This window comes from Brachyistius frenatus, unplaced genomic scaffold (assembly GCF_029030835.1).
Source record: "Brachyistius frenatus isolate BFR_SWC_R1_liver_20210118 unplaced genomic scaffold, ASM2903083v1 Contig_7, whole genome shotgun sequence".
Classification (NCBI taxonomy): Eukaryota; Metazoa; Chordata; class Actinopteri; family Embiotocidae; genus Brachyistius; species Brachyistius frenatus.
In genome coordinates, this window is record NW_027210606.1 from 8837960 (window position 1) to 8850334 (window position 12375).

Genomic DNA, 12375 nt, shown 5'->3' on the forward strand with positions numbered 1-12375 from the left:
AAATATCATAGGAGTGCAAGGCCCTTATTTGTCTTGTCAAAGATTAATTGTAGGTCCTACTACTTTAATAAACTGTTCAAAGTAACAATAAACAGAAAGAAATGTAAGTGAAAGCATGTATTATGTGGATTGTATCAATTACAAGCCAACTAAACAATTCAAGTATATGGCATCAAAATTTGGAGCCCTTGTCCAACACTATTCCTCCTGTATTTTTTGAAGGTAAAAGCTAACAAAACACACTGTCATCATGAGAAATTTGCAATGGCCGAATCCTGAGCAACACTTTGTTGCCAATTCCAAACAGTCTGTATCATAGATTCCTAGTTAACATGACAGACAGATTCTTTGGGGCACCCAGACCCCCCTAGCGGCCCTTCCTCCGTATGTGATTCAGTCTGGCAGTGAAATACAACGGGGAAAAGAGTGGGGTGGAGGGAAGGTACCGGAGAGAGGGAGGCTCGAGTTAATGGTCTTGCATCTTCCTGGCAGCATGTCAATAATGGCTCTGATCACATTAAATAAAGAGTCCATTAGCTTATTCTCCTTCCTCCTGTATGCTCCACAGCAAAGCACAGGAGAAAGCTGAAAAGCTCTTCTAATGCAGTGTGTCTGCATGTTACAGACACCTCTATCTGTTCCCAGCTAGACCAAAACAAAATGACTTGCGTTATGATTTACACTGCAATCCATTATCCACTCACATCTATTTCCTTCTACACAGTAACTTCAATGTGATGTGTGGAGTATTGTGACTGGCCAGAGCGCAGTGCTCTGTTCCAGGTAGTATAGTGAAAAATTTAGTAAAAGCATAAAACAAATCTGCAATTAAGAATGCAACTATTAAACATTTTATGAACCATATAAGTAGTAGCACTTATTTCACCTATTTTTTTTTTTTTTTTTTTTTACATAGCAAAAATGGTATTTTACTACTCATTACAAGCCATGAGGTATAATGTGATAACGGGTGTTACACAAAAGAGAAGCAGAAATGACTGATACATCAAGACACAGTACAACCACATAACTATGTAGCCAAAGAGTAAATTGTGAGCATATGTTAATGCACCTTCTCCGCTCCGGCCTCCTGCCAAAATAGTAATCAAGACAAAGGAGATGTGATATAAGAGGGAGAGAAAAGCATCTCTACCAACACACACACACACACACACACACACACACACACACACACACACACACACACACCCACACACCCACCCACCCACACACACACACACACACACACACACACACACACACACACACACACACACACACACACACACACACACACACACACACACACACACACACACACTGGTCAGACAGACCATTTCTCAGCCGCCTCAATGCTCTCCATTGGCCCTGGAGGGAGCACAGAGGCCCCCACATCTGTCTCCCAGGCCCACGACAGACCTGGCTGCCGTATCCAGACCCAGGAGATCACACGAATCATCCTCAATTAATGTGAACCATCAGGCATTCCCTTGCTGCTTCTATCACCCCACCCCTCTTCTCTGAGGCATCCCCTCTAGCTCAGTGCTAGGTCTGCTGAGTTTTACACAATGACCACGGCTACGGTTCCTTGGCACAGTTGGGGGAGGCAGTCCGACGTTATTGTGCGCTTTGTGCAAAGAGACAAGGAATCAATACATCAGTCCAGACCCAAATGCTGCTCACATGTAAGTGCTGCGAGGCGGTTCTTCAGAGGTTCTGAACTCGAGAGAACAGCCGACTTCGCTCTGCAGCGCACCGGGGCCTGAAATGGCTTCCATGTGCGGCCCCATCTGCACCTCTGCTGGGCTGTGGCCAAAGGACTGTCCTTTTCACTTTTTAAAGATGCTGAGGGACAGCTTTAAAACAAAAAATAGGGGTGATAGTGGTGGTGGAATTCTGAGATGAATCGGAGGTCAGGAGACCTAAAATGACGGATATGTTTTCAAAAACAGATAATGAAAAAGGACAAGTCAGTGGGAAAGAAATGGAAACTGTTTACTAAAGGCCACCTGGAACCGGGTATGTGCCAGGTTGTGACTCACCCGTCTGTGTTAAAGTCTTCTATAATAACCCCCCGACCCCTCCTCTCTATCCTTGCAGTCTGCAACTGCACTATAAATCTCACTCCAGTCGATTAGTGTGCCCTTAGCAACAACTACCACACAGTCATGAATTTTTAACCAAAGCCATGAGTTAAATCAGGTTGAGAGGTGAAGGCAGGGTGTCTTGTGGCCTGTTCGCTGATCAGTGTGTCTGGTAGAGCGAAATAAGCCCTGTGGCCTCTTCACATTTACTCACACCGGAGCACCAGCAAACAATCCTCTCTGGCAGTGATGAGCATAATATTGACCAAGCCAATGCCCTTTGCATGGCTGTTAATTAAATGATAAGGCAGGAATCAAACTTGCATGGGTCTGTTCTTAGTTCTAATCAGGAGTTTGAGTTGGTGCAGAGGTTCCTGCCTTGACTTCATTGAATCACCTGTATTTCCACGTCGGTTGTCTTTTAAAGGAGATGATGTGATGCGGAAAACAGGATTTGGTATGTTTAGCTTTTTTTTTTAAATATTTGCTGACATAAATGATGCCACCAATATTCTATTCTTTGTACCATACTCTCCCGTGTATCCCTGAGAGACAGTGTGGGAAAGCTTCTGAATAATTCTGTTTATTTGTTGGCTGCTATTTGTTCCTTTTTTCTGGTCTATCAGAAGACAGCTGTAACCCACACAACGCAGTAAGCTACCATAGATTTCCTTTTTTCCCTGTATATGTTTCAAAATGTACAATTTACTACATGATGGTTTGATATGTGAAATATCTGTCCCTGTAATAAGCAACAAAGTTAAAAAAAAAATTGTTACCGATAAGTCCACAGCGATCCTGCTCTGTCTGTCTTTGATGACAGGACACATTATAACCGTTGTCTTGTTAATCATTTATTACACTCGTTCTAAAGATACACATTAATGCTTCTACAGGTTAGAAAACATCGGAGGTCCACACACATGGTCACATCCAAAAGAAATTCTTCTGATGTGCAGAGCATAAAGAAAGAATTTACCAAGATCAGAGAGTGCAAATTTCAGCCTCTATGATGCTTACAAATGTCCTCCACCCACGTCTGGACGTAGCTACTGATTTCCCTGTGGTCCATCACAAGGGAAGAAGTAGAGCTGGTTGTTCACACATGACCTCTGACCTGCCACTGGGGAGCCAATGGGGGAGCAGCCTGTGTCTTGGGAGCTCTTGCCCTCTGATGTGATGGCTGGAGGCAGTGGGCTTGGCGTGAACCCATCCCCCATGGCACCGCTCGCCACTAGATCCTTTGCATTATTCATACAGCCCAATATGAGGTCGGGAGAGAAAAAGAATATGGTAAAGGAAGCATCAAGGTTCAAGACCTTCTCAGATCACAAGGAACTTCTGCTTAACCTCCCTTGAAGTGGCGTACACAAGAATAGAGATGTTTTTTTTTTTTTTAAGGAAGTGGATCTGAAAGCAGTACTGGAGATCAATGGGGATTCCCTTGAGGCTTAGTGGAGATCGCATTCACTGCAAGGTGATTGGTGAATCAATGTGGTTCCCATGGTTCACTTTGCCATTGTGAGAACTGATCCTTCCTATTGGAAGTGAACTGTCTTATGACCCGTTGAGTTGCTCTTTTGTCCATGTGGAACCAGTGTAGCCATAAACTTGCACATACTGTATATAACACAATGTGCTCTATGAGTTACTGTATAAAAAAAACACCAATCAATACTGTGTATTCATAACATTTTCCTTTTTTTTACTCTGTGTATAGCATGGCATCTCTCTCTCTCTGTTGCTTGCCAAAAATAGTCAGTCATTGAGTATGATAGGTGATGATTAGTGAAAAGCATATACATGTAAAGCTGTTAATCCCTAATGCACACCGTGCAATCTAACAACGCTGCACACCCCGGCTCTTAATACAGCTCGGCACATAACCTCCTAATTGCATAATTGCCTGATTTGTTTTAACTGACAGTGGTACCCTGGCCCATGACAAGGCCATCATTTGCTCATCCTCATTGTCAGCAATCTGCAAGGTGGATACCCCACTACACACCCACTACACACCATCCGACACCACAGTATTACAGACGGCTGTGAATTAAGAATGCAATGCAGCAGCAAAGAGATGAATAAACACAGCCATTGCTAGATTAATTCTGGGAGACATGGAGGCAGGCAGATAAAATAAACTAACAGCAGAAGCTGTCCACCAGATAAAGTGGGTACCCCATCGTCTCTCTGCTGTAATTATTGGCTAATAGTCATTAACCTGGCAAACAGAGGTTTAGCTGCATTGTTTAAAGGACTCAGGGATGCATAATGACAGACTAATATGTCATAGCATTAGGGGAGATGGGGGAGGGGTGGATTAATGAGATTTTACTGGAGGGAGGATACAAGAAGGGGTGGGGCACGGCTGGAAAATATAGGGGGAAGAGGGCCACATTAAGCTAATTGGAAGATGAGTGCCTACTTGTAAAAGTGCTTCTAATGGCATATTTGTTTCTCTCACAGTATCGCAAGGCTAATGCAGGGGAGTAGAGTGGTGAGACCTACTGTAGTAAGGGCTGCAGGGGCCTGTGTTTGTCCACAAATGTGTGCCAGTTCACTTTACACACTCGTTTTAATATATTACTAACACATTTGTTCCTATCTTTGATTGTTTATTAATTTGAATGGGGATTATCTGTTATAGCTACTGCAGTGGCTTTTGAGAAACAGCCATGGTTCTTGGCCAAAAAAACAAAACAAAAAACAGCAGTACTTGGACTGAGCTTTAAACACATTTGTCCCCTCACATCCTTCTATGGACAGACTCGCTCCAGTTTGGGATTTGTGTTGACTCTCTGCTCCAAGTCCGACCCCAGTCCAAACGCTTGTTGACATGCCTCCAGAACTCAATTGACCAATGAACAGGGAGTGCTTGAATAGTCTCCTCTCAGACAGGGTCCAGTGCATAGCAGAACTGCTGACCTGTTCTGACAGCTGGCTGGCCCTTTCTAACATTAATGGGTTGCAGTTTGGACTGTGTCATTGTGTTTTGGCTTTGTTTTACTCTGGCAGTGATTACTTTACTGTATTCTTTTGGCATTGTGTTGATGTATATAAACTTTCAACATTTTTGTAGTTTCATATAGTGATATCACTTAATAGCTTCAGCACTATCCAGCACATATTAGTGGGACTTCCATGGAAATTACCTCCTTTTTAAGAGCCCGTGGTTCTTAGGAATCCTATTTTAATCTTAAATGGAACATCAAACTGATATTAGGCTATTTTAAACTGGCTTGCATTTTATTAAAGATGGCTAACCATTAATTCATAAATTAAGCTATTTACTTCTTATATAAAAATACACTATTCATAAGAATAAAGCACTTTAATTGCATTTAAAATCTTTCCTTTTAATCAGAGTTATAACTGTAGGCTACCTTAATGTGTTTAAATGTGTAACACAAATACATCTTTTTTTTTGTCACTGGGAAATATGAAAAGACTGCTGGACTTCTTAGAACTACAATTTCTTAAGAAATATTCTGGTTGTGGAGCTATTTAAAAATTCACTTTCTAATTTGCTTTCATTTTTTTGTTTCAATTAAATCAAATGGAAGTACTAATGCCCAGATGGCCATGCAGCATGAAATAATAGTGTCCAGGCTAGAATTTAAAGTCATACCTCCAGGCTAAAACTCCAGAGCGCACACAGAATGAAAGTGTAAAATGTTTTTTAATGTATATTTAACAACAAATACCCCAGTGACTATTGATGTTTCGTCTCAGAAGAATCTATTTCTCCAGTATATCTGAGGGCATGATATGAAACCGCTCACACTTTTATTTTCTCTGTGTTTCTGCTCTTCTTCCTCTGTGTCTCTCCCGTACTATCTCTCTTTTGCTGTCTCTCTTTAAACATTTATCTTCTGTTTTCTCCTTACAGGCCCTTTGTGCTTTGTGATGTTGGTTTTTACAGCTTTTTACTCACCAGAGTTGCCATTTATCATTTATAGATGCCAGCAGCCAGGAGCCCATAAGAAATGTTACCACTTCAGAGTGACTAATTGTCATCACTTGTGCTACTCCTATGATGTCACTTGCACGTGCATGATCCCCCAGGAATCTGTATGTGAATTTTAGTATTTACACTTGTCTTTCGGTCTGTTTTTCTCTCATCTATTTCCAATGTTGCTCACATAATACCATCTCATGTAATAACAGTAGGCATAGCAATTACTGAATGATAATTTTGTGAAAAGTACTGTCATAAGTGCTATGAAGCAGGGAGAGACATGGTTTCATAAAAGAGGACAAAAGTTCTGGGTCAAACTTTTACTGCCTCAACCTCAACAGCTAAACTATTATATCAATTCTGAGGATTTGTTAAGATTCTTTACCCAGAATTCATTGGCATCGCTTCATGTTTGATAATGTGTACGTTTGCCTGGAATCTTATTTTTTATTATTTTTCAGCCGTTCATTGCATATTTTCAAAAGACACTAGCCAAGTAAATCGCTCTGCTTCGAATAATGCCCAAGTACCAGCAGAGTAGTTTTGGTGTCTTCAGATGGAAACATGTTCCTCATAACTCCCAAGTCTCCAAGATTACAAGAACTGAAAACACCAAGGGTTATAATAAATTATCTATTGTTAAAACCTATTTTACATTTCCGCCATTTTCTTGGGTGGCTATTGTCAACTGAACGTTCATCCTTAGCTGTCCCAAACAACATGATTATTGATTTAGAAAGATTTGTCCATGAATTTTAAAAATGAAAAAAAGTTGTGTATTCTTTAGACCTCACTAACATAACACAAGTTTTACATCAATTTAGATATCACAAACAGAAGGGCATGAATATCTAACCTGTCCAATGAAAGGGACACCACTTCAATGCCACAGTCAAGGCATTCACAAACACAACCTTAAAAAACATCAAATCATTCACTCCCTACATAGTGTCCTCTCTCACTGCCTTAGTGATAGAGAACACACTGAGAAAAATGCCTGCCAACCAAGGTACGATTATTGACATGTATTAATCATTGTATTATTTCTTTTAGACATTTTTTCTATGGCTCACACAGTTTTTCAAGTATCCCTAGGTACAGTTTGTGTACAGAGGGAGTCCCAGTAAGAGTTCACATCTTTTACAAAGCTGTTTTTATCAGTCTCACAGACTAATATCCCAATGCTTGAAGTAAGCTAATAGCCCCACCTCAGTGCTTTTGATTTGTTTGCGTGAGACCCAATTAAACTCTTGTCTACTCTCATCACTGTGGGATTAATGAAAACATTTCCGGGACTGATTACAGAAATAAATGAATGAGTAAAGAGTGAATGGAAAAGAGGGACAGTGAAAGTGTGTGTGGTGTGTTTCAACAAAGCTTTGTTAGTTACTTGTCGCTCCAGGGGCCTCTGAATTTCATGAGCAAAAAAGCTCGCCCTTACAAACTAACCCCTGCTCATTCTTCTCCTTTGACCACACTGATTATGCACGATCAATAAAGGTTGGTATTTTTGTCTTCTCTCTCGTCTCTTTTGGGGTATCTAGGATACTGCAGGCAAGGTGCTGGACCGCTGGACCATCATGTCCCGAGAAGAGGAGATCATCACCCTGCAGCAGTTCCTACGCTTTGGGGAAACCAAGTCCATTGTGGAGCTGATGGCCATTCAGGAGAAGGAAGGTCAGGCAGTTACAGTTCCCTCTTCCAAGACAGACTCCGGGATTAGGACATTCATTGAAAGTAACAACAGGACCCGCAGCCCGGGGCTCCTGACACATCTGGAAAACAGTAGCCCATCCAGCATTCACCATTTTGAGAATATCCCTAACAGTTTAGCCTTCCTTCTGCCCTTCCAGTACATCAACCCAGTATCTGCCCCCATGCTTGGCTTGCCCCCCAATGGCCTCCCTATGGAGCAGTCTGCTCTCCGGCTCAGAGAGCCCAGCCTACCAAACCAAGGAGAACATGTGGAAACCAGTGAATCAGAAGTGTCTCTATCACCCTTCCGCACAGGTCCGAGCCCTAGTCGTGGTGCACTGGGAGCAATTAACAACAACACTGAGCCCAAGATAGAACCCAACAACCGGGCATCACCCATCTCGCCAACCCCTTCCACCCAGCAGGCTCAACAGCAGCAACAGCAGACACAACTTCAGCAGCAACAGCAGCAGGGCCAACAACAGTCCCAAAATCAACCTCAACAACCAAACAGCTTGAGTGACCACCAGGTGCACCACCACTTTGTAAAGGATGAACAAACTAAAACCATCACCCATGCTTCCTTTTCCTCCAAGATGCATCGCATGCGCCGTATGGGAGCCACCTCACGCAAGGGTCGTGTGTGCTGCAACTCTTGTGGGAAGACCTTTTATGATAAAGGCACACTTAAGATACATTACAATGCTGTACACTTAAAGATTAAACATCGTTGCACCATTGAGGGTTGCAACATGGTCTTCAGCTCATTACGCAGCCGCAACCGCCACAGTGCCAATCCCAATCCGCGGTTGCACATGCCCATGCTGCGCAATAACCGGGACAAGGACCTCATCCGTGCACATTCAACCACTGGTACACCTGTCATCTCAAGCACCAAGAATTGTGGCTTCACACTCACCAGCCCTGGAAGGCCACCACTGGGCTTCACGACTCCACCGATAGATCCTATGCTTCAATCACCCCTGCAAAGTCCACTGGTGTTCCCCTCTCTGAAGTCAGTGCAGCCAGTCCAGCCGGTGCCCCCATTCTACCGAACACTACTGTCCCCCGCGGACCTTGTTAGCCCTCCAGTGTCACTGCCCACCAGCCCCATCATGCCCACCACCACCAACAGCACCACCCTGATGGACCAGCAACAACACATTCTCGCTGCTGCAGCTGTGGCTTCCCACAATAATGTTCATATGTCAGAGACAGGACCTATGTCCCATCGCTTGCCTACACCTAGTGCCAATCAGGACCTCACCACTGGCAGCAGTGACCCCACGCCCAAAAAGAAGCCTCGTAAATCAAGTATGCCAGTTAAGATTGAGAAGGAAGTGATTGATGTGGCGGATGAATATGATGACAAAGATGATGATGATGATGATGCCATCCACCATAATCACCACCACCACCAGTCATCTCTGCTTCACAACAATGTCAAAATTAATGGAAATTGTAACGGCAACAACAACAGTGGTAGTGGAACCGGGAATCACAGTGGCGGTAGTGGGCAGCAATCCCCTTCCCAGGATGAGATGAGTCCTGGTTTAGCTCTGAGAGGAATGATGAGACAAAGTGAAGATGAGTGCCGGGAAGGTACTGGTAGTGAGAGCAGAGGTGGAGCTTCCGAACTACGTTGTATGGACAGTTTCACCTCTGAGGATCAGGACCATGAGAGAGACTTTGAGAATGAGTCTGAAACCTCAGATTCCAAAATGTTCTACCGAGATGAGCTGATGGATGTGGACGAACAGCAAAAGCACAGCAGAGGTGGAAGGGGTTTGGACAGGGACCAAGACAATGAGGGTTGTGAGGAAGCTCATTTGAGAAAGGAAATGGAAGGAAAGGGCCATTCCTCGCCCTCCCCTCACCAGCTCCCTATCAAAATCAAGGAAGAACTGAATGATCCAACTTACGACATGTTCTGCATGGGCCAATATGGGCTCTACAACGGAGGCATGGCAGCGGCTGCTGCCGCTGCTGCAAGCATGGCAGCTCTGCACGAGAGCTTCATCTCTTCAATGGCCTATGGTGCCAGCCCACCCAAATTTCCTTCTTCTCAATCACCAGAGGGAGATCCATGTTCAAGTCCTGATCCCAAGATTTGCTACGTGTGTAAGAAGACCTTCAAGAGCTCCTATAGCATGAAACTGCACTACAAGAATGTGCACCTCAAAGAGATGCATGTGTGCACTGTGGCTGGCTGCAACGCTGCTTTCCCTTCCCGGCGGAGCCGAGACAGGTGAGTGCTACAACATCATTATTTTTATTTTAATGTAACTGCGACAGTCGCAGGTAGGTTTGATTTAATTTCTATCATCTATTATAATTCAAAACATAATATTTTTGTTTTATTAGGATGTAGTTGTTTTTATAAAAGCCATGTTAAAACATAGTTCACTTTTTGGGAGAAATATGCCTTTAAATCTCATGTTAATAAAATAAGGTTTAACTGCAGTATTTCACTACTGTGTAACATTTATGTGGAAATGCTATCACTTCACATCTGTTAGCTAATTGAAAACTAAAAAAAGGGATTCAGGGACATCTGCTCTGTGTCAAGTTCAGAAGAGGAGGGTGCCATGAGGTGCAACACATACACACACGTTTTAACAAGCACTAGGCTCTACCCATCAAGCCTCCAGCTGCAGCGTGTTGTTTACCTGCCCTCACTCTGGCTCACCTTGTCACAGGGAGATGAAGGCGAATACATTAACATAGACAGCAGTTCGTCAAACCACTGCATTTATTAGCGCATTAAGAGGTGAGGCTAGCCATACTCACCTGGGCTTGTTAGCACATATCAGTCCCACACACTCACTCTGCAGAATATATATTCTGTAGCAGCACTAGCAGCAGGTTGATGCTACAACACATGCTGGATGTACATAACATCACTAGTCCCCTGGGTTCACACAGGCTCCCCAAGGGAGTAAAACAACTGGGGTTTTTTTTTTTTTTTTTTTTCTTGGGAGCGACATTTAAGTTTTAAATTGGTCAGTGTTAAGTTATGCTTAATGAGTAGTATTTCTCTTTCACAATCCTTTATATAAAGTTACAAATATTATTCATTATCAGTAACAGATGTGGGGAAATGTATATTTCCGGTGACACGGATTGTGGCATCACAAATCACACTTCAATTTAAGAAAGTTGCAACATACTGCAATAAGAAAAAAAAAATCCTTTCCAGAGGAAGTCTTGTAATTTTTGTCAGTGTTGTGTATCACTTGCACACTGGCTCTGCCCCCCTGATCTCTTCCTCTAACACTTCTACCTCCCTGTACCAAAATTCGCTTCTCCTTGCCTACCCTAAACCCTTTATTCCATGTGCTGTTTCTGTGGCATCTGCTGTTAGCACTTTGTTCATTAGCAGCATGTAAATAGAGCAGGTGATGCTGGGACTCTATTAGGATGGATGTGAGAAGGGAACAGGGGGAGCAGAACAGGAGACAAGTTAGTGTCCGTGAAAGTGCAACCCTGCTGCTCACCCGGCACAGCTGTGCCAACAGCAGCAAGATGACACTCAGTGTTATTATAGCATGCTTTGCCTCCGTGTGGTGTGCTGCCACCAGTGAGTGTGTTAGCTTCCTTCTTCCGACAAGACTTTAGGAATAGTAAATATCGAAAGCAGGATCAGTCTGCTGTGCAACATGTGTGCGCACACACATATACATGCATTTCACACATTCACAAACACTCATACTGGCACACATACAGGGATGTGTACAAATAGATAACAAGAGACAAATATTTGTTCTTGTATAAACAGCTTCTTAATGCTGTAAAACAGTTTACTGATATAAATAATTAATTAAGTTATCAGAATTTTGAAACAGCTTGAATATGTGTAACTTCACGGTGTGTGTATTGGGGAATTTCACATGAGAATAGTAAATAGGAGTAAGTATAAAAAAATAATAAAAAATTATTTAAAAAAAAAACATTCCTGAAACTAGCTCACACAGTTAAGTGCCATTGGTAATCTGCAGATATTGCTCAGATTTTTATTTCTGCTAAAATGGATTCAGTGCATCAGAAAGTAAAATTTATACAGCTGCCCTGATTTTTTGTCAGTTATGTAATTTAATCCCTTCATCCTGGAATCTGTTGTCATATCCTGGCTCACAGAAAGTTTCTGTGAACTAAATGAGGTGACAATAGTAAGGAAAAAAATATAATCACCAGAAAAGAAAAGTAGAAAAGTTCACAAATATGCAGCCAGACATTTGAAGCCAGGGGTGAGAGTTATACAGTCACAGACAGTTCAAACATCAGACCATATCGCACACAGAAAAAGTAACACCTCAACATGAACTCTTCCTATGCTCACTCTCTTCCTGCATCAGCTTGGATATGTGTGTGTGTGTGTGTGTGTGTGTGTGTGTGTGTGTGTGTGTGTGTGTGTGTGTGTGTGTGTGTGTGTGTGTGTGTGTGTGTGTGTGTGTGTGTGTGTGTGTGTGTGTGTGTGTGTGTGTGTGTGTGTGTGTGTGTGTGTGACAGTTTGACTCCAATGATGAAAAACACCAGCATGTAAATGTCATTCAAACACATAATGTGGCAGGACATATGGAAGACAGAGATAACTTTGAATTAAGAAGGGGCACGCTACTATGAAAATAATGCATC

The 12375-nt window shown here is 42.7% G+C and overlaps 1 protein-coding gene across 2 annotated transcripts in view; it reads left to right on the plus strand.

The window, feature by feature from the left end:
• bnc2 (basonuclin zinc finger protein 2) overlaps positions 1 to 12375 on the plus strand; it is a 96675-nt gene that overhangs the window by 74003 nt on the left and 10297 nt on the right. For both annotated transcript variants that reach the window (XM_069689340.1, XM_069689341.1), the window contains one exon: positions 7590 to 9988. In XM_069689340.1, the coding sequence (XP_069545441.1) occupies positions 7590 to 9988 (2399 nt within the window). The remainder of the gene's footprint in view (positions 1 to 7589; positions 9989 to 12375) is intronic.